General features: G+C 38.6%; 1 protein-coding gene across 2 annotated transcripts in view; it reads left to right on the top strand.

Annotated features, from left to right (window-relative positions):
- Positions 1–23,745, top strand: part of LOC123516282 — an 81,629-nt gene that overhangs the window by 44,084 nt on the left and 13,800 nt on the right. For both annotated transcript variants that reach the window (XM_045275543.1, XM_045275544.1), the window contains exon 5: positions 18,354–18,546. In XM_045275543.1, coding sequence (XP_045131478.1) covers positions 18,354–18,533 — 180 coding nt within the window. In that variant the 3' untranslated portion in view covers positions 18,534–18,546. The remainder of the gene's footprint in view (positions 1–18,353; positions 18,547–23,745) is intronic.

The following is a 23,745-nucleotide window of genomic DNA, read 5'->3' as shown; positions in this document are numbered from 1 at the left end:
TTTTTTTTTTTTTTTTTTAAAGGGGTGAAGAGAGGAGGTAGCTAGCTGAAGAGAAAGTGGGTGGGAAGAGAAGGGGTGAAGGAAAGTAAGAGAGAGATAGATGGTGGGCTTGACCACCTTGCTAATTTTAGGCTCTAGCCAGCTAGTCTCCCGCAAATTTCTGTGAGGTGCGTGAGCGTCGTGTCGCGGTGATAATTATTTACGTATTTACGTATTTACTTATTTAAGGAACTATTATTTACAACTATGGCTACTGGTGCTAAGAGGAAGCTAAAGTTTAGTGATAAAAGTGATAGACAAGGCAGGACAAGACGGAAAGTGCACAGGTTGGAGGTAGATCCGACCGCTATTGTGACAACATCGTCACCCACGCTTGATAAAACATACGTAACTATAATCAGCCAATATGAGTGAAAACACGAAAACATGTGAAAACACATAAAAACATGAGCAGTGCCTTACATTATGTAAGAATACACATAAAAGCACCTCCCCCGAGTTGCCGCTACCACAATCTTCTCCAATTATCGGTTATTATTCTGAGACAACCATAGTGAGTAGAGCAATAAAAACTTGTAGGATGATGCATTGTCATGTCTACTAACAGCAGATTTTTTTCCAGAGTAATTTATAAGAGTTGATTTTTTTATGATAATTGCGGTAATGGGAGGGTGCGAATTTTGCGGCCATCGGTCTTAGCGGGTTAACCCGTAAAGTCCGACAGGTCTTAAATACGGCTGCATAGCACACTTCCGATAGTCCTTAAATGGGGCAGCTACTTTGAGCGCTAATAAAAACCGCGCTAGCATTGGTAGCGCTGCTATATTTGGTCATGACGTAGGCCTATGGTAGTACTGTCGGCTCCCAGGAAGCACACCGCTCTAGCCAGCTAGTCTCCCGCAAATTTCTGTGAGGTGCGTGAGCGTCGTGTCACGGTGATAATTATTTACGTATTTACTTATTTAAGGAACTATTATTTACAACTATGGCTACTGGTGCTAAGAGGAAGCTAAAGTTTAGTGATAAAAGTGATAGACAAGGCGGGACAAGACGCAAAGTGCACAGGTTGGAGGTAGATCCCGACCCCGCTATTGTGACAACATCGTCACCACGCTTGATAAAACATACGTAACTATAATCAGCCAATATGAGTGAAAACACGAAAAACATGTGAAAACACATAAAAACATGAACAGTGCCTTACATTATGTAAGAATACACATAAAAGCACCTCCCCCGAGTTGCCGCTACCACAATCTTCTCCAATTATCGGTTATTATTCTGAGACAACCATAGTGAGTAGAGCAATAAAAACTTGTAGGATGATGCATTGTCATGTCTACTAACAGCAGATTTTTTTTTCCAGAGTAATTTATAAGAGTTGATTTTTTTTATGATAATTGCGGTAATGGGAGGGTGCGAATTTTGCGGCCATTGGTCTTAGCGGGTTAATGAAATAGTCAGAATATTCTTAGAATGCCGTTTGTTGATAATACTGTGATTAAAGAACCATGAGTAGTATAGGCTCAATGTTTTGGTTGGAAATCTGGCAGAATGGCAAACAACACCTTACGGGTCAGTACAATTTAGTTTTACTATAGTGCAGGTATGTGGCTCACTTACACTTGCACTCTCACTAAATTCCTTATTTTCACCACTAATAAGCCTCTTTGGTCCCATCGTAAGTCTCTAAATGAAAAACTACTGGCAGAACGCTGAAGATTGTTGTTTTTCCCAAGACATGGCAGGACTAGGGATGTGCACTGGCATCCAGTATACCGGTATTATGGTAATACTGGTATTACCAATGATATGGTATCAAACAGTACAGTGGCAGCTACGAGAAGGGAGATGACAGAGCTTCGTATACAATCATACCTTGCCCAACACGACAGTTACGTTCCTGAGCTCGTTGTGCATGGTGAGATTTGTGTTGGGCGAATAATAGGCCCTATGGGAAAATAGGGGTTACGTTCCCAGAACCTCCCCAAAAAACACTTTTTTACCCAAAAGACTAAAAAAAAACAATAAATGAGGTACCAAACACACATTTGATTTAACTACAGTACTAGTACAGTAATACTCCGCTTAACGAACAGGATAGGGGGTGTCAAAGCTGTTTGTAGAGCGGAAATTTGTTAAGCGGACGTAATTTTCCCATAGGAAATAATGGAAATAGGGGGGATGCGTTCTGGGCTGATCCCCAACATACCACATGGGTAAAAAACAAAAAATATATATATTTCTATTAGCTTTTTACAAGTCTTGCCCCCAAGAAAGGATTTTTTTGTAATGCATAAAGTGAAATCTTACATGGAATACCAAAAAATAAAGCAGAGATGATGAGATGGGCCACAGACGGCGTAGACTCCGGCGACTTGGCTGGTTCTTCTTGTGACCTTTTTAGCTTGGTGTGTTTTCTTTCACCACGATAATATTACATTTGTTTCCACTCCTCTATTGCCTGCTTTAATGGATATCATATCTTAGTATTCATATATGCTCATGCCATGAGGATAACCTGGACTCTGTGCCAGTAAGTGATAGTGAATTACTAATGAAATACCGCAGTATTTCATTAGTAATTCACTATCACTCAGTGCCATGGAGTCAAGGTTATCCTCATGGCATGAGCGTATATGAATACTAAGATATGATATCCATTATAGCAGGCAATAGAGGAGTGAAAACATAAACATCATGATGAAAGTAACACGTAAGCTACAAGAGTCACAAGAAGAAGCGGCCGAGTGGCCGCGAGTCTCCCGCTTCGTCTGTGGCTCATCTCATCTCTGCTTTAATTTTTGGTATTCCATTAAGATTTCACTTTATGCATTACAAAACAATTCTTTCTTGGGGCTTGCAAAAAGCAATAAAATGTTGTTTTATGAACATATATGCATATATATAAGACAGTTTTATGAACATATATGCATATATATAAGACAGTAACACAGGACCAGTGGAAGATTCAGATGGGGACCAGATCGTGCAATCACGAGTCAAAGTCGTGCTCGGCGAAATATGGTATATTTTACCGATTTGTGTAAACACGAGATTTGTGTTCGGCGAGGTATGACTGTACAACCAAATGTGTGGCCATTTGATTTCAAGATATATTCATCACTAATAAGCCTTTGGTGTTAGTGTAAGTTTATAAATGAAAGACTACAAGTCACAATTGGTAGATGGGGAAGGGGGACACCAGAGAGCCTTTGTTTATAACCACATGTGGAAGTTCGACTATCAGATATTTTTTCGAGCATTAAATTGAACTTTTGCATTCGAGTATTGAAAAGTTTAAGTATTTAGACGTCCGAGTATTGAGTCTCCACTGTATATCTGTGTTGTGTGTACGTGGCTGGCTGGTGAGCCGTGTCAGCCAATCAGTGAGCGTCATTCTGTCTTTGTGAGGATGGTAGGGAGGAATTACTGGTAACTGGATGTTGATGCTGGGAGTCTTGTGAATGTAGACTGCTTCTGTCATCTGTAGGCAGACTTTGCATGGTTCTTTATGTAGGATGGCTGTGTTCTTTTCTATTTTCTTGTGATTGAAAGTATTATCTGTGTAGTTGGTGACAGTGCTTCTTGATGGCACCGTCTTGCAGGTGGGCTGTGATGCGCTTGGATAAGGTGGTGATGGTTCAACCAATATACATAGAGGGTTGGCGTCTGCAGTCACCATCATTGCATGTGTATTGGTACACCACATTCACTTTTTGAAGCATTGCTGTCAGTGGGTGGTAGTTGTTCTTGAGTACAAGGCTGGAAGTGTGCTTAGTTTTGTAGTAAATTATGAACTTAATTTGTGAGTTAGGGTCGATAGGCTTGACGTTGTGAATAATTTTTTTTTGGTGCTCTTTCTTCTGAGTCAAGCCCATTGACCCTAACTCTGTTCCAGCCTCCACACAAAAAGACTACTCCAATTTTTTTTGTGTTTTTAGGTGAAAAAATATTCATGAATGGTAATTATTGTATAAAAATGTAATGAAACATAACAAAAGAGAATGTAAATAGATAAACTTCTTTTATAAAGTACATTTATCTCGGAGGGGTGCATTCCATGGGACATTACCTAACCATATCTACACCCTCACTTGTGTCTGTCATTCAGCTAGAGAGTACAAATATAGCCACCCACAGATGACTGGCTGCTCTAAAAAATCACATAAGAGCTCATTGGTGATCGTGTAAACATTATTCATTGAATGAATGAAGTTTTAAGTAGGCGAGAGAGAGAGAGAGAGAGAGAATAAAAGTTGCACTGCTGCTGCCACAGAGGTTTGTTTACATTGTTCCCTCCCTTGGTGATAAGTGTCGCAGAGGGTGGACGGAGATGAGAGAAATTTGTTTTTGCCTTTTCAGTCACATACATATGCATACTTTATTGATGCATAAAAGCATATTTATGAAAAGCAGTTTATTTAGAGTTCTTACCTTGGAGACAGACATTTTCAGCTAATGGTGGTGAATGGTGGAGGAGGGGGGAGAAAGGGAGGAAGGGATGCAGCACCATTCACATGTAAACATTAAATGTAAATTAAAACTGCACTTTCTAAAAAAAAAAAGAAAAGTCAGTAAATAATATGAAAATGATGAAAGAACACTCACAATGCACGACATATGTGAGAAATACATAGATACTACCTTAGCTGAGGCTGGACCTATGCACTGACCCACCGACTACAGCAGCAACATTCCCAAGCAAGACTTATATCTCAAAATTTTGCTTGTACAGTAATACCTCGAGATACGATCGCCCCTACATACAATTTTTTTTATATATGACGAAAAATTTCATATAATTTATGCCTTGAAATAGGACGATGTTTTTAAGATGCGAATAGCCATCGGTAGGTGGCACAGCGATTGCTCGGCTACCCACATCCACCCGAACATTCACCCTGTGTTGTGTATTGTTGTTCATCCTTTGTGCATGTATGTGTTTGTGCTCTTCGGCAGTGTATATTTTTTCTTAAGTTTTGTGAACCCATGGGTCCCAAAAGTAAAAGTTAGGAGGGATACACACAAAATAGCCTGTATTCACATACTGATTGCACTTAGAAATTCAATAAACGAGTGAGTACAAATGGTGTTCTGCCCACAAGCAACTCTTCCTCTTTAAAAGGAGGAGGAGGAGACATGATGATGTTAAGGAAAAAGATAGTGGTAAACCAAGTGGAGTGTGGGGAAGGAAAAGCAGAAGTACTGTATATTAAGATACATATTAATAAAAAAGAGTTAACAATCATTGGAACATATGTGCCACCAAAAACAAATTCATGGACCAATCAAGAATATAAAGACATGATAGATGACACAATAAGGAGTCTAACGAGAATCATTAAAGAAAGGAGAAAAGTGATATTAGTAGGAGACCAACTGTAAAAAAGTGGAATGGGAAAATTATGAAAGTGGTATGGGGAAGAAGCCTGGGGAGAAAGATTCCTGAATCTAATTATAGATAATATGATGGACCAAAGAGTAAAGGAAAACACAAGATTCAGAGGAAACGATGAGCTGGTGATATTGGACCTGGTTTTTACAAGGGGTATACAAATGAACGATGATATAAGATATAAGTGCCCATTGGGAAAGAGTGACCATGTAATATTACAAATGGATATAGAAGAGGGAAAGGAAGATAGACACGAATCATACAAAGGAGACCGATTAAACTACAGAAAGGCTGATATTGAGAACCTCAAGAACTATTTTAAAAACGTTAACTGGGAGGAGATGGAAAACTCAGAGAGGGTGCAAGGGAAATATAACTTATTTTTTTGGAAATATACAAAACAGGAGTCAGGGAATATGTCCCAAAATATAGACATAAAGAAGAAGGAAAGAAAGATTGGTTTAATGCAAGGTGTGCTAGGGCAAAGGAGAAAAGAGATGGAGCATGGAAATGCTGGCGGAGAAATAGAAATCCAGAAAATAAGGAAAACTTCAAAGCAGCGAGAAATGAATATGCTAAAGTGAGGAAGGAAGAGAAAAGGAACTATGAAAAGGACATTGCCAAAAATGTAAGGAGCAACCGAAATTGTTCTATAGATCCATAAATGGAAAAATAAGGCAAAAAAACAATAGAAAGGTTAAAAGGAGAGAACAGGATGGTGGAAGACCAAAAAAGTATGGCAGAATTGTTAAATAGTAAATTTCAGGAAGTCTTTACTAAGGAATCCAAATTCGAAAGACCACAGGGTAATAGAGAGACCGTCTATATGAAAGAGATTAAAGTAACAAAGCTTGAAATAAAAGAGTTGATGACGGAATTAGATGAAGAGAACGCAATGGGACCGGAAAAAGTCTCAAGCAGAATATTAAAAGAATGTAGAGAAGAACTAGCAAGTCCTATATACAACATCATAAAATGCTCAATAGAAAATGGAACAGTACCAATAGAATGGAAAAAAGTTGAAGTGCTTCCCATATGTAATAGCGGAAGGAAGGAAGAACCTTTAAATTACAGACCGGTATCACTAACTAGTGTAATATGCAAGATGTGTGAAAGAGTAATAAAGAAACAATGGCTCAAGTTTCTTGAAGACAACAAATTATTATCAAATAGCCAATTTGGTTTTAGAAAAGGTCGGTCGTGTGTAACAAATTTACTGAGTTTCTACTTTAGAATAGTTGATAGAGTACAAGAGAGAGTGGGATGGATTGACTGTATTTATTTGGATTTAAAAAAGACATTTGATAAAGTGCCACTTGCAAGATTACTATGGAAGTTAGAGGAGAAGGGTGGCTTAAAAGGAAGCACATTGAGATGGATGAAAATTATTTGAGGGGGAGAGAAATAAGGACGGTAGTTAAAGATATGAAGTCCAAGTGGAGAGCAGTAGAAAACAGAGTGCCACAGGGGTCAGTATTGGCGCCAAAACTTTTCCTCATATATATAAACGACATGCCAGAGGGAGTTAACAGCTACATAAATCTGTTTGCGGATGATGCGAAACTATGCAGAGTTATAAAGCAAAAAGAGGATTGTGAAATACTGCAGGAAGACCTAAATAAGATATGGAAATGGAGTAAAAAGTGGGAGATGGACTTCAATGTGGACAGTCACAAAAGCCATGTCATGGAAATAGGAAAGAGTGAAAGATGACCCATGGGAATCAATAAGATGGGAGATGGAGTAGAACTAGAGAAAGTAAAAAAGGAAAAGGACTTGGGAGTGACGATGCAAGGAAACAATCAGCCGGTAAGCCATATTGATAGAATTGTCAGAGAGACATACAATTTGGTAAGGAATATTGGATTAGCATTTCACTACATGGACAAAGAAATAATGAAGAAATTGATAAGTACTATAACAAGACCCAGATTGGAATATGCATGAGTTATGTGCACCCCCCCATAAAAAGAAACACATAGGAAGTTGGAGAGACTACAAAAAAAATGGCTACAAGAATGGTTCCAGAATTTGAAGGGATGACATATGAGGAGATACTAAAGGCTATGGATCTACCAACCCTGGAACAGAGAAGGGAGAGAGGGGATCTGATACAAGTTTATAAATTGATCAACGGAATGGATCAAGTGGATAATGAGAAACTGATCCTGAGAGAAGAATATGATATTCGAAGCACAAGATCGCATAATGAAAAAAGTGAAGAAGGAAAGATGTCTGAGAGATGTTAAAAAATACAGTAATACTCCGCTGAACGAACAGGATAGGGGGTGTCAAAGTTGTTCGTAGAGCGAAAATTTGTTAAGCGGACATAATTTTCCCATAGAAAATAATGGAAATAGTGGGGGATGTGTTCTGGGCTGGTCCCCATCATACCATATGGATTAAAAAAAAAATCATATATACGTTTGGCAGCATATTGTGCCACTGGTGTACCACTACTTTTATGATGTCATATGAGTCATTGGAAGTTAGAGGAGCTACATACAAATTCTCTCACATTCTCGCATTTATGTTCACAAAACAACATTTATATTAGCTTTTTACAAACCTTGCCCCAAGAAAGGATTGTTTTGTAATGCATAAAGTGAAATCTTAATGGAATACCAAAAAATAAAGCAGAGATGAGATGAGCCACAGATGAAGCGGGAGACTCGCGGCGACTCGGCCGCTTCTTCTTCTTGTGACCCTTTTAGCCTGCGTGTTGTCTTTCCCCATGACATTTATTTCCACTCCTCTATTGCCTGCTATAATGGATATCATATCTTAGTATTCATATACGCTCATGCCATGAGGATAACCTCGACTCTGTGGCAGTGAGTGATAGTGAATTACTAATGAAATACCACGGTATTTCATTAGTAATTCACTATCACTCAGTGCCACAGAGTCAAGGTTATCCTCGTGGCATGAGCGTATATGAATACGTACTAAGATATGATATCCATTATAGCAGGCAATAGAGGAGTGAAAACATAAACATCATGATGAAAGTAACACGCAAACAAAAGGGTCACAAGAAGAAGAAGAAGCGGCCGAGTGGCCGCGAGTCTCCTGCTTTGTCTGTGGCTCATCTCATCTCTGCTTTATTTTTTGGTATTCCATGTAAGATTTCACTTTATGCATTACAAAACAATCCTTTCTTGGGGCAAGGTTTGTAAAAAGCTAATAGAAATGTTGTTTTGTGAACATAAATGCATATATAAGACAGTAACACCACCTGGAGAGGTGGTGTTCCCAGCAACCTCAGAGCAACCTGAAAGCAACCTTGTCACCGTCCCTCCAAGCGTTCATGGATGCCATTTCGCTGCAATAGGTTCCTCTGACATTAAATAATCTTGGATCCAGCTCCAGGAGCGCTAGAGACAGGCAGGGAGCCAGCCAATCATAGCGAAGCTACCGCGTTCGGTCCCTCACTTGGCAAATTCAAACCCAGAAAATTCGCTAATACAGATGTGGTTGTACGTTATGCGGACTTTTTCGTCAAACTTTATATAGTATGTAAACCAGAAATTCGTTAAACGAACGTTCGTTAAGTGGAGTATTACTGTATACTCTAGTATCCAGCAAAGATGTGTTGAGACGTGGAACAGTTTGAGTGAAGATGTGGTGTCAGCAATGAGTGTGCATAGTTTTAAGAAAAATTGGATAAGTGTAGATATGGAGACAGGGCCACACGAGCATAAAGCCCAGTCCCTGTAAAATTACAACTAGGTAAATACACACATACAAAGGAGACCGATCAAATTACAGAAAGGCTGATGTTGAGAATCTCAAGAACTACTTCAAATACATTAACTGGGAGGAGATGGAAAACTCAGAGACAGTGCAAGAGAAGTATAACTTATTTTTGGAAATATACAAATCAGGAGTCAGGGAATATGTCCTGAAATATAGACCTAAAGAAGAAGGAAAGAAAGATTGGTTTAATGCAAGGTGTGCTAGGGCAAAGGAGAAAAGACATGCAGCATGGAAAAGGTGGAGGAGAAATAGAAATCCAGTAAATAAGGAAAACTTCAAGGCAGTGAGAATTGAATATGTTAAGGTGAGGAAGGATGAGGAAAGGAACTATGAAAAGGACATTGTTGAAAAATGTAAGGAGGAACCGAAATTGTTCTACAGATTCACAAATGGAAAAATTAGGCAAAAAGAAACAATAGAAAGGTTAAAAGGAGAGAACGGGATGGTGGAAGACCCAAAAAGTATGGCAGAACTATTAAATAATAAATTCCAGGTCTTTACTAAGGAATCCAAATTCGAAAGACCACAGGGTAATAGAGAGACCATCTATATGACAGAGATTAAAAGTAACCAAGCTTGAAATAAAAGAGTTAATGCAGGAATTGGATGAAGGGAAGGCAATGGGACCGGATGAAGTCTCAGGCAGAACACTGAAAGAATGTAGGGAAGAACTAGCAAGTCCTATATACAACATCATGAAATGCTCAATAGAAAATGGAACAGTACCAGTAGAATAGAAAAGAGCTGAGGTGCTTCCCATATGTAAGAGCGGAAAGAAGGAAGAACCTTTAAATTACAGACCGGTATCACTAACTAGTGTAATATGCAAGATATGTAAAAGAATAATAAAGAAACAATGGATCAAGTTCCTTGAAGACAACAAATTAATATCAAATAGCCAATTTGGTTTTAGAAAAAGACGGTCGTGTGTAAGTAATTTACTGAGTTTCTACTTTAGAATAGCTGATAGAGTACAAGAGAGAGAGGGATGGGTTGACTGTATTTATTTGGATTTAAAAAAGGCATTTGACAAAGTACCACATGCAAGATTACTATGGAAGTTAGAGGAGAAGGGTGGCTTAAAAGGAAGCACATTGAGATGGATGGAAAATGATTTGAGTAGGAGAGATATAAGGACGGTAGTTAAAGATATGAAGTCCAAGTGGAGAGCAGTAGAAAGCGGAGTGCTGCAGGGGTCAGTAGTAGCACCAATACTTTTCCTCATATATATATAAACGATATACCAGAACGAGTGAACAGCTACATAAATCTGTTTGTGGATGATACGAAACTCTGCAGAGTTATAAAGCAAAAAGAGGATTGTGAAATACTGCAGGAAGACTTAAATAGGATCTGGGAATGGAGTAAAAAGTGGGAAATAGAATTCAATGTGGACAAAAGCCATGTCATGGAAATGGAAAAGAGTGAAAGATTACCAGTGGGAATCTATAAGATGGGAGATGGAGTAGAACTGGAGAAAGTAAAAAAGGAAAAGGACTTAGGAGTGACGATGGAAAAAAACAATCAACCGGTAAGCCATATTGATAGAATTTTTGAGAAACATAATTTGCTAAGGAATATTGGATTAGCATTTCACTACATGGACAAAGAAATGATGAAGAAATTGATAAGTACTATAGTAAGACCCAGATTGAAATATGCAGGAGTAGTGTGGACCCCTCATAAAAAGAAACACATAAGGAAGTTGGAGAGACTACTAAAAATGGCTACAAGAATGGTTCCAGAATTTGAAGGGATGACATATGAGGAGAGATTAAAGGCTTTGGATCTACCAACCCTGGAACAGAGAAGTTACAGAGGGGATCTGATACAAGTTTATAAATTGATTAACGGAATGGACCAAGTGGATAATGAGAAACTGATCCTGAGAGAAGAATATGACATTCAAAGCACAAGATGGCATAGTAAAAAGATGAGAAAGGGAAGATGTCTAAGAGTTGTCAAAAAATATAGTTTCCCATAGAGATATATTGAGACGTGGAATAGTTTGAATGAAGAAGTGGTATCAGCAACGAGTGTGCATAGTTTTAAAGAAAAATTGGATAAGTGTAGATATGGAGACGAGGCCACACGAGCATAAAGCCCAAGCCCTGTAAAACTACAACTAGATAAATACACACACACACGTGAGACGCGGTCGAGGAAGGACGCACTGGCGCCGTTCCGACAATCAGCTGATCTTCACTACATACCTGTTGTACAGTATTTACAATGGCCTGGGCAGGTAGTGTGGACTCATTTTTTTTCATGAAATCAATTATTAAGGAATGATGAGTGAAAAAGAGATTCCATCAAAATGCATACATAAGACTAGAGAAGGTATGAAAGCTGATGATGACTATGTTGGTGAGGGAGGCGGCGTATTCAAGGCGATCGACAATACTTCACTACTTAAGAGAGTGTTAAATATTGATCATAAACTAGATAAATTGATAAAAGGAGAATATGGAAATGAAAGAGAATGAAGAACAGGAAAAAGAGTTTATAAAACTGAGAGAAAGGATAAAAAAAGTGGAAGAAAACGAAGCTAGGCTAAGAGCGGAAAACGAAGAACTGAAAAAGCAAGTTCCTAATTACAAGAAGCGTATGGAAGAAGGACTCGGTAAAGCTGAGAAAGAAAAAGAGAAACTGAAAGATCTAGTAAACAAGGAAGAGGAAAGAGTACAGAACGTGATTAAAAAAGAAGTACAAGCATGGAGAGTCCAAGATAAGAAAGATAAGGCTGATTTTCAGGAGGTGATTGAAGAACAACTTAAAGAAAAAGAAGAAAATATGACAAACAAAATGATAGGAGTCCTCAAGACAAAAGAAAATCTAGTTAGAGAAATTGCATAAAAAAAGAAGATTGTAATCGTATTTGGAATAAAAGAAAAAAATTAAAAATATAGACCAAAAGGAGAAAAAGAAGAAACGAAATCAGTCAAAGACCTATTGAAGAATCTAAACGACGAAGATAGGCAGAACTTGGAAGAGGAAGTAGAAGGAAAAACGAGACCAATTAAAATACTACTAAAATCACAAGCAGCAACAGAAGAAATATTATATAGAACAACAAAACTTAGAGAAACAGAAGGCTGCAAGGATATTTATATAAGGAAAATAGAAATGAGGAAGAAAGGAAGAGATACAATGAACTGGCAGCAGCAGTAAGGGAAAAAAAAAAATAATGAAAGGTCAGAAGAAGAAAAAAAGGCATTTTTTTGGAGAATTCTAGGAGACAGGATAAGGAAATAGTATATAAACGAGAAGGAAGAGAAAAAAGTGGAACAAGTTTAACTAAGATGCATATTAATAAAAAAGAGTTAACAATCATTGTAACATATGTGCCACCAAAAACAAATTCATGGACCAATCAAGAATATAAAGACATGATAGATGACACAATAAGGAGTCTAACAAGAATCATTAAAGAAAGGAGAAAAGTGATATTAGTAGGAGATTTCAACTGTAAAGAAGTGGACTGGAAAAATTATGAAAGTGGTATGGGGGAAGAAGCCTGGGGAGAAAGATTCCTGAACCTAATGATAGACAATATGATGGACCAGAGAGTAAAGGAATGCACAAGATTCAGAGGAAACGACGAGGTGGCGAGATTGGACCTAGTTTTTACAAGGGGTATACAAATGAATGATGATATAAGATGTAAGTGCCCATTGGGAAAGAGTGACCATGTAATATTATAAATGGATATAGAAGAGGGAAAGGAAGATAGAGACGATTCATAGAAAGGAGACCGATTAAATTACAGAAATGCTGATATTGAGAATCTCAAGAACTATTTTAAAAACATAAACTGGGAGGAGATGGAAAACTCAGAGACGATGCAAGAGAAATATAATTTATTTTTGGAAATATACAAAACAGGAGTCAGGGAATATGTCCCGAAATATAGACCTAAAGAAGAAGGAAAGAAAGATTGGTTTAATGCAAGGTGTGCTAGGGCAAAGGAGAAAAGAGATGGAGCAAGGAAAAGGTGGAGGAGAAATAGAAATCCAGCAAATAAGGAAAACTTCAAGGTATCAAGAAATGAATATGTTAAGGTGAGGAAGGAAGAGGAAAAGGACATTATCGAAAAATGTAAGGAGCAACCAAAATTGTTCTATAGATTCATAAATGGAAAAATTAGGCAAAGAGAAACAATAGAAAGGTTAAAAGGAGAGAACAGGATGGTGGAAGACCCAAAAAGTATGGCAGAACTATTAAATGATAAGTTCCAGGAGATCTTTACTAAGGAATCCAAATTTGAAAGGCCACAGGGTAATAGAGAGACAATCTATATGAAAGAGATTAAAGTAACCAAGCATGAAATAAAAGTGTTAATGAAGGAACTGGATGAAGAGAAGGCAATGGGGCCAGATGAAGTCTCAGGCAGAATACTGAAAGAATGTAGGGAAGAACTAGCAAGTCCTATATACAACATCATAAAATGTTCAATAGAAAATGGAACAGTACCAGTAGAATGGAAAAGAGCTGAGGTGGTTCCCATATATAAGAGCGGAAGGAAGGAAGAACCTTTAAATTACAGACCGGTATCACTAACTAATGTAATATGCAAGATGTGTGAAAGAGTAATAAAGAAACAATGGATCGAGTTCCTTGAAGACAACAAATTATCAAATAGCCAATTTGGTCGTGTGTAACTAATTTATTGAATTTCTATTCTAGAATAGTTGATAGAGTACAAGAGAGAGAGAGATGGGTTGACTGTATTTATTTGGATTTAAAAAAGGCGTTTGACAAAGTGCCATATTCAAGATTACTATGGAAGTTAGAGGAGAAGGGTAGCTTAAAAGGAAGCACATTGAGATGGATAGAAATAAGGACGGTAGTTAAAGATATGAAGTCCAAGTGGAGAGCAGTAGAAAGCGGAGTGCCACAGGGGTCAGTATTGGCACCAATACTTTTCCTCATTTATATTAACGACATGCCAGAAGGAGTGAACTGCTACATAAATCTTTTGGCAGATGATACAAAACTGTGCAGAGTTATAAAGCAAAAAGAGGATTGTGAAATACTGCAAGAAGACCTAAATAAGATCTAGGAATGGAGTAAAAAGTGGGAAATGGAATTCAATGTGAAGAAAAGCTATTTCATGGAAATGGGAAAGAGTGAAAGACAACCTGTGGGAATCTATAAGATGGGAGATGGAGTAGAACAGGAGAAAGTTAAAAAGGAAAAGGACTTAGGAGTGACGATGGAAGAAAACAATCAACCAGTAAGTCATATTGATAGAATTTTTAGAGAAACATATAATTTGCTAAGGAATATTGGAATAGCATTTCACTACACGGACAAAGATATGATGAAGATATTGATAAGTACTATAATAAGACCCAGATTGGAATATGGAAGAGTAATGTGGACCCCTCATAAAAAGAAATGCATAAGGAAATTGGAGAGACTACAAAAAATGGCTACAAGAATTATTCCAGAATTTGAAGGGATGACATATGAGGAGAGATTAAAGGCTATGGATCTAGCAACCCTGGAACAAAGAAGGGAGAGAGGAGACCTGATACAAGTTTATAAATTGATCAACGGAATGGACCAAGTGGATAATGAGAAACTGATCCTGAGAGAAGAATATGACATCCGAAGCACAAGATCGCATAGTAAAAAGTTGAGAAAAGGAAGATGTTTGAGAGATGTTAAAAATATAGTTTCCCGCAAAGATGTATTGAGACGTGGAACAGTGTAAATGAAGAAGTAGTGTCTGCAACGAGTGTGCATTCTTTTAAAGTAAGATTGGATAAGTGTAGATATGGAGATAGGGATACACGAGCATAAAGCCGAGGCCCTGTAAAACTACAACTAGGTAAATACATGTGGAAATGTATTCCCATTTCCACATATGGAAATGGGAAAAAGTGAAAGACGAGCAGTGGGAATCTATAAGATAGGAGATGGAGTGGAACTAGAAAAAGTAATAAAGGAAAAGGACTTAGGAGTGACGATGGAAGAAAACAATCAACCGGTAAGCCATATTGATAGAATTTTCAGAGAGACATATAATTTGCTAAGGAATATTTGATTAGCATTTCACTATATGGACAAAGAAATGATGAAGAAATTGATAAGTACTAAAATAAGACCGAGATTGGAATATGGAGGAATTGTGTGGACACCCCATAAAAAGAAACACATAAGGAAGTTGGAGAGACTACAGAAAATGGGTACAAGAATGGTTCCAGAATTTAAAAGAATGACATATGAGAAGAGACTAAAGGCTATGGATCTACCAACCCTGGAACAGAGAAGAGAGAGAGGGGATCTGATACAAGTTTATAAATTGATTAATGGAATGGACCAAGTGGATAATGAGAAACTGATCCTGAGAGAAGAATATGACATTAGAAGGACAAGATTGCATACTAAGAAACTGAGGAAGGGAAGATGTCTGAGAGATATTAAAAAATATAGTTTCCCACAAAGATGTTTTGAGACTTGGAACAGTTTGAGTGAAGAAGTGGTGTCAGCAACGAGTATGCGTAGCTTTAAAGAGAAATTGTTGAAGTACATGAGACTTACCGCAGGTCAGTTGAAATGTGCTTCGGATTTTATGATGCAAATCACCTCTGCCAGCAGGAAGCTTTCATATGAGATACACCATGCTGCCACGCCACGTCAGACTTTAAAGTGTATGACCACCCACATGATAATAAAGAACTCAAAGCAGACCAACGTAACTGTCCAAGTATGTGACGCCCTATAGCATAGAGAGGGAGTGGATGGCATATGAAAGCTTTCTGCTGGCAGAGGTGATTTGCATCATAAAATCGGAAGCACATTTCAACTGACCTGCAATAAGTCTCATGTACTTCAACAATTTTATGTCTGCAAATCACTCCTCTGCCACCGCTCACTTTCCTATGAGATTTTGAAGCCATGTGGGTGGAGTACAGAAACATAAGGAAACGAGGTTGTGCAATGAGGAAAGAAAACATACGAGAAACAAAATAACACGTAGTGATGAAGTTACATAATCAGTACATATGTATGTAGCCAACCAAAACTTAACTGTGCAACCAAAGGGGGTACACACTAACCCAGTACCCCATCTTAGAAAGTGTCAATGTCCCCAAGAACCTCTTTGTCGTAATGCCTAGCAAAAGTGGCTTCCCTTGACCACCCACCCTTTGCCAAGATATGTGCAATTGGCACTGCCATGGCCTTTGCCTTTGACGCTGCAGCCTGCCTAACACTGCCAGCTGAATTCATCCTGGTGTCCATACCTGACCTGTGCAGCATAATCCTAACCTACCTAGCAATAGTGTCTCTGGTGACAGGTTTATGGGGTCTCACAATACTAAGGAATAAAGGACCATCCATCTAATCCACACCAGTCCAAAACTGGGATAGTCCTCTCAATGTACACTTTCAATGTCTCACAAACACATAGCCTCCTATCAGTAGCGTATGCTGTAAAGTCCACAAATTTTACATTCAATTTTGGGTGACACTGCTTGATGTTGTCTCCTAATGATACACAAATAGAGGTTTTCCCAATACGAATATTTTTCAACACTAACATATGCAACGTTTGCACTCTGGCAGCTTGCGTGAGTGCCATCAGCATTACTAATTTCAATGTGAGTTCTTTTAGAGTAAGGGTGCATAACAGTTCCAGAGTACGCAGCTGTTCCAGCACCAACTTGACATCCCAGGTCTGTGTGTAACGGGACATAGGAGGTCTCAGGTTGAAGACTTCCCTCAGAAACCTGTTAACAAGAGGATGATTCCCAGCTCTACATCCATCCACCACAATGCCAAGTGAAGAGATGGCTCCCCTCACTGTGTTGATGCAGTCATAGACAACACCCCTGTGGAAAGTGTCTGATAAAAAATGTATGACATCTGTTAAACTGGGAGTAAGGGGATTGATGTGCCCTCTGTCACAAAACTGTATCCATCTGGTGACATGTGTCTCATACTGTCTCTGTGTCACTGGTCTCCAGGAGGCCATGAGGATGTCCGTACCCGCTGTCGAAATGCCTCTTGCTTGCAGGTGTCGCCGGACAAGAGACATACCATCAACTGGGTGTACTTCGTGACTGGGTGTTCTCCTCTGAAGACGGATGCTGCAGAATGTTCTTCCTTCACATGATTAGCACCCTAATATTTGAAAGAAATTTCTAAGAAAAAAGTCATTCTCATACAAGAACACATTCACCATATACCCGACCACTGAACACAAAAACATAAGAAGCAAGGAGCCTGCAAGACACTATTGTTTCACCACTCATTACAAATTTGCAGGAGCACTCACCACAAATTTAAAACTATGTAAATAAAAACACCATAGGTAAATGTAAATATACAATGAAACAGTCCATCTCTTCTTGTTTTAGTGGCGGGCGATGGCATGTTTCGGACCTGTTGTTTACATTACGGAATCACTTGTCCGATCGCTGAAACCGAACACGTCAGTGCTGCAGTTTGTATTTATTTTATTTTGCATTCATGCTTCACAGGCTTTATCAATGTGAATACAATTCACAAGTGGAGTTTTGACTCTTGCTTGAATGAGTAAGCCATTTGGATGTTTTATTAATTAATGTATAAAGGCACCTGGCATGATGTGTGTGCGTTCATCTGCATGTATGTGTGTTGCTATGAGACGAGGGAGCGGCCCATTTTCTCCAGACGCTGAGTAGGCTGCAGGAAGGATTATGGTATTGGAAATACTTGTAACACCTAAATACTGAGTTTACGTAATATAAAAGGCTAAATTAAATAGTACTTAAGCTAACATCATAATGTAATGACTCAACATACAAATCCAGGTCGCTATCGGTCAAGTGTCCAAGCTCACTTGAGGTTGGGTGTTGCCATACAATACGACATTCGTCTTAGAAGACGTATTAGTATTTTTCAGGGTATTTTTAGGAAAAAAAGTGCCTCTTGTAAGCTGTAAAATACGGTAATCTATTTCTCTTAGATTGTTCGCCAACCAAGTTACGGTACAACTGAGACAATTTTGAGATCAAAATTATGTTCATCAACTAATTTGTTCCAAAAGGCAGGCGTTCGGCAACCAAGGTTCCACTTTATATTGCTGTATTTGAATTGTTTGTGTGTGTAGGCATCTTGTCTTTGCTGATAATCTTCATTGGGATGTTACCTCAGGCCTTAGTATGTAATAAATGTATCTGACATTTTTTTCTCCCTCTTCTAGGCCTTCAGTGAGTCAACAGCATCATATGCAGTAATAGACTTTGGGGTCAACTACTGCAACCTTCGAAATCTAGTAATTGGATCAAAGCTGGATGAAAATGACGCTAAGTATAAAGAGAATTCAACAAATGCAGTGTGCACAATGTATTCCATTGCTCACTGCAATTTATATACAGAATAAAAGCAAAGTTGAGGTAAGATTTACCAGTTTCCTTTAATGATAATGAAAACTGTAAGTGGAGAAGTTAATACTATAACATTAGGTTAAGGAATGTGGCAACCTCATCAGATGCCTTTATACTACAAACTGATCAAGTTTTACTTAATGCAATTAGTCTCTAGTAGTTATCAGTATATTTGGTACCATAGAGTTCTCTGTGTAGTAATAGCAAAGTTGAGGATGGCAAAAATGCACTTAGGGCTTTATGTATAATGCTTAATTTGGTGATGAATGGTCTCACCTAGAATTGAGATTGGTGTTTTCTACCCATCACATTTTTTTCATGTATTATTTCTGTTGTCATGTATTCTGCTCTAAAGTGGTGTCTTTTTCTATTTTCTCCTTCAAAGAGTAATGGATCTTCATAGGTGCAACTTTTTAAATTTATTTTGCTCTGAATTTTTTTTTTACCATTGTTTGATTTTTTTTTGTGCATATATGTTATGTTTGTTCAGTAATGATTATTCCACAGCAAAGAGCAACTCCTAAGCTTTCTTATGATGTATAAATGTCCCAGTGTTCTTTAAGATAATTTGATTGAACACTAAAACTTTCTAAAATTTGCTACCCATTTTTATCTACATATCTTAAAACTGCTCCCTCCTGTTATGATGGGCTATAAGGGTTAAGTAAAGTTTATAAAAGACTGAGATGCTTTCCCTTGAACTCACAAAAGCAGTCTTGAAGAATAGTCATGCAATAAGATCACACAACTTGCAAGCATGACAACTGGTGACAGCAGTGGGATATCTGTTGTAATTGTCAATGTTGCAAAGATAAATATTGCACAACTTAAGGTAGATGTTTTCTGGATTGATTTTGAAGAGATTAGATTGTGAAGATTAAAGTGTAGGAACATGTAATATGAGTGTAATGAATTGTTGCAATGGATGTTGTAGTTACGTATTTTTGAGTCATGTGTGAATTTTGATGGCATACTAAAATAGTGGTGTAAAATCTTGGTCACTACAGAACATTACTGAAGTGCTTTAACCATCTTGCTCTGAATGAAATGCATATTGAGGAAGGGTTTAATGATTATATGGCATTGCTACTGTGATAAGGGAATTATAACTTCTTTTCTTGTTTCACCAGTGGCATACAAGCAATGGGGAAATAGAAACACACAGGGAAACACACGTCAAACAGGTGTAGCAACTCATAGGTTTGTCAGCATAACAGGTAAAAGATTAGGGATGTCAGCTTCTAGACAGTAGTGATACATTAGGTAGAGTCTGAGTAAGGAACACAGGAATCAGAGTTATAAAGAAGATTGCAAAGGGAGGATTTCATTACGCAACTCCTAATCTTAACAAAAAGTTCAGTTGTTCAGATCTGTGAAGGAGAGTTTTCATGAAACAAATTTCAATAAACATGAAGAAAATTTTTACAGCTAGAAGTAAGTGCATCAAGATGAGAAAAGGAACAATGTGTAAGAAGTAGTTGTGATATAAAAGCGAATAGATGAAAAAACTTTGAAATTAATTTTGGGAATGTGGAACAAGCATTAATCACCCTGAGTTAAGATCAGATGACATAAAAGTAGAAAAGGTGGTCATACAACATCTGTATTCACTATTTTAATGCAGAAATTTATGGTATTTGAAATTTAATCTGTTGATATGTACTGAGGCAATAGTGGCAATGTTTGGTGAGTAAAATAAAGGAAGAAATATGGGAATGATATGGGTTAACAATCGTTGCATGGAAACCTGGGGTAGATGGCAAAGTGTAGGCGTGATGTTAGGCCTTAGAAGTTGATGAGATGACCGGAGGTAGAAGTAAATATTAGAGGTGAAAAACAGAAAAAAAATTTCAGTCATGCACTAAAGAAAATGATCAGCCATGTAGCAAGAAACATAAAGGTTAGAGTCAGGTAACACTTGGATCAGTGTCAGACCATGTGACTCAAGGAGTATTGGCTGGACCCTGACTCACAAGATTATCTTTGTGACTGATATGAGTTGATGACCACAACAGTCTCAAACAGCCCTCTGGAATGTATTGTGTTCCAATTCCTAGGGTCCACTGTATTTGATGCATGTCATCAATGCCACCATCACATGCCAAGAAATTAGAACCATGAGCAAAATGTTTAAATGAATCAGGGATTTCATTTCCAGTGCAACATGCTAAAAGTGCAGGATATCTCAAAATAGTCTTTCACCAGTTTCAAATACAGTAAACCCCCAGTATATCATGGGGTAATGTTTCAAAAGGTACCCAAGAAGTTCTCAAAAATAATTTTTACAATTGTAAAATAAAAAGGTAATATGAAAAAGTGCAGAAAATCAAATCTTAGTTCATTACTTGTGGTAGTTGGTGGTGAATGGTGAGTGAACACTTCAGTGAGCTGGCCTCTTAAGTGAAGTCAACTCATAGGAAGTTGGAAATACAGAAGTAGGTAGGGAGTTCCAGAGTTTAAGAATGATTGAAAGTACTGATTAACTCTTGCATTAGAGAGTTGGACAGAGTAGAACTGATGTCACCGGTAGTAGACGAGAGCTTTAGAGTGGTTCCTCAAACCTACTATGCCAGTGAAAAGGAATAAGGAAAAATAGGAGTCCAAAAACAGGAGTTACAATCTATTTCTCCCAAAACAAAACCAAAATAACAAAATGAACAAGGAAACCCACAAAGGGTACACAGAGAGCTATGAAAAAATAGCTCTCGAAAATTGTCCAAGGTGGCTGATAGGTATCTTTTAGAACCTGGTAAAGGTGAATTCCCAGGACCACCCAACAGTGGAGATGATGGTGGCCAGGGGGAGTTTTAGGGCTGCCTTACTGGTTGAAGCGGACCTAGTAGAGTGAGGAGAGAAGATATTGAGGTCAATGCCAGCAGATCGCATATCTTTTGTCCAACGACGCAAAGTGTCTTGTGAGGCTATCCTTATTGGAGGTTTCGTGGTTAGAAAGAAGCCTGTGAATGGCCCTTGGAGGGCGCAAGTGTGCTCGAGGTAACTCACAATGGAAATGACTATACACAATCTCCTGTCAGTAGGATAAGCCACAAAAACCAGTTCTGACATATGGTCACCTGGCCTTGATGTTTTTAGAGGGTCAGCTATTCTGAAGAAGACTCTAAACTCTGAGATAGTCATGTTTCTAATGTCTAATAAATGCAAAGTTTGACCACGTTGACCGGAGAGTAGAAGCATTAGAATAGTTAATTTTCTCGATAACTGGATAAGTAATAATTCCTCATTGGGTCCAAGACCTGCAATGTAATCTAAGATCAAGTGAGGGTCTTAGGTGGTACGGTATCGGGAAAAAGATGGTTTCTCTTGGAAGACTGCCTTCATAAATCTGACAACCAAGGGATGCTGTCCCACAGGTTGATGATTGATACTGGCTACTGCCAAAATAGCTGACCGCATTGTATTCATTGAGTTGTAGGTTCGGCCTGTTTCTTCCTTAAATTCAGATATGAGGTAGTCTAAGAGAACATTTAAAGGTAGCTAAAATGGATTAATTTCCCTGCTGAGGCAAAAAGACAGCCAGTTTTTTATTTGTGGCCCATATTGAGTCCTCGTATTTGCCCTCCAGGAACTAAGCAAAAATTGGGCAACATCTGACGATAAGCCTTGACTAGTGAAGGATTCCCTGATAATAGCATTGCTGCTAAGCCCAACCCTTGGGCCCGAGGATGTGTGAGGGTTGGATTTTGCGGTAGCACTAGAGGATGAAAGGAGGAGAACAGGGGCTGCTACTAAGAGGTGGAGGGCTGTTGGAAACCAGACTTGCGTTGGCCACGAAGGTAGGATCGACATGACTGTTGCCTCGTCTTCCTGAATTTTCTGCAGAACTCGGGAGATTATATTGAAAGGGGGAAAAGCATACAATTTCTTATTGGACCAGGTCAATGTAAAAGCATTAGTATGTATAGCACATGGGTCTGGCTTCCATGAAACATAATCAGATAACTGAGCCTTAATTCGGGTGGCAAAGAGATCAACCTTAGGCATGGGAAAAAGCTGACATAAGTTATAGAAAATATGGGGCTGCAACATCCACTCAGCATCTAAGTTTTTCACACAAGATTCCTTGTCTGCCTCTGAATTATGTAATCCCTGTCTGTATATGTTGTATTGACAGGATAATGTCCCTCGACTCTGCCCAGGCAAAAATCTGTTCAACTATCGTGTTAAGACTAAGCTTGATACTACCACAATGATCTAAACAGGCAATTGCAGTGATATTATCAGAGCGGATGTGGATGTGAGTGTCCCTGCTATCCTTGCAAAGGGACTGTAAAACCAAGAGGATAGCCTTCAATTCCAAATAATTGATGTGGTCCAGTTCATCATGAGCCCAGTGACCCCTAGTCTTGGCATCCCTGACCACAGCACCCCAACCAGTCAGGGAAGCATCACAAACCATTTCAAGTTGGTAGGGACAGGATCATAGGGACTTTACTTGAGAATCTATGTTATTAACCCACCAGGCAACCAACTCTCGGGCATGAGAGTCCAAAAGGACAGGTGAGCTATAATTGCCATGGTGGTTAGCAAGTTCCCTGTTGTGCACTATTTCTAGGTATTTATATCTGAGTGGGGCCAACTCTATAGCAGGGTCAGAAGCTATAGCCATACCTATGAAAGAAGAGAGCGCAAGTAAGGAAACATCCCTGTTCAGAAGGAGCAATAGGGACTAAAGCCTTCACAAGCAGGCCATTAGTGAGGGAAAGCCTGGTGTCCATTAACTTGCTCCCAATGCTCATAGCTTTGGTGATAGCAGAGTTGGTGACTGGCACCTTTATGCATTTTTTCTTATGGGGCATCAGGGTGGAAGTCATGTTTACAGAGTTCAAAATTACCCCAAGAAATTCTATCTCTTGGGTGGGTGTTAGGACTGATTTATTAAGATTCACAGTGAGCCCTAAGGAGTCAAGAAGATGCAAGGTATAAGTCACATGAATCCTGAGAGTCTCAGTGGAATCAGCAATAAAAAGACAATCATCCAGATAGCAGAACACAGTTATTCCCAGCTTACGAAGGTGCGAGAGGACAGGTTTTAACAGTTTAATGAAGATGCGAGGTGCAGAAGTCAGACCCTGCGGTAGACAAGTAAAGCGGAACTTCTCGTTACGCCAGAAAAGTTTTATCCATTTCCTGTCCTCTGGCCGAACATAAACTGAGAAATAGGCATCTGTCAAATCTATAGACATGAAA

The sequence above is a fragment of the Portunus trituberculatus genome, chromosome 40, assembly GCF_017591435.1.
Source record: "Portunus trituberculatus isolate SZX2019 chromosome 40, ASM1759143v1, whole genome shotgun sequence".
NCBI classification, from domain to species: Eukaryota; Metazoa; Arthropoda; class Malacostraca; order Decapoda; family Portunidae; genus Portunus; species Portunus trituberculatus.
This window is presented reverse-complemented; position numbering and strand designations above follow the sequence as displayed.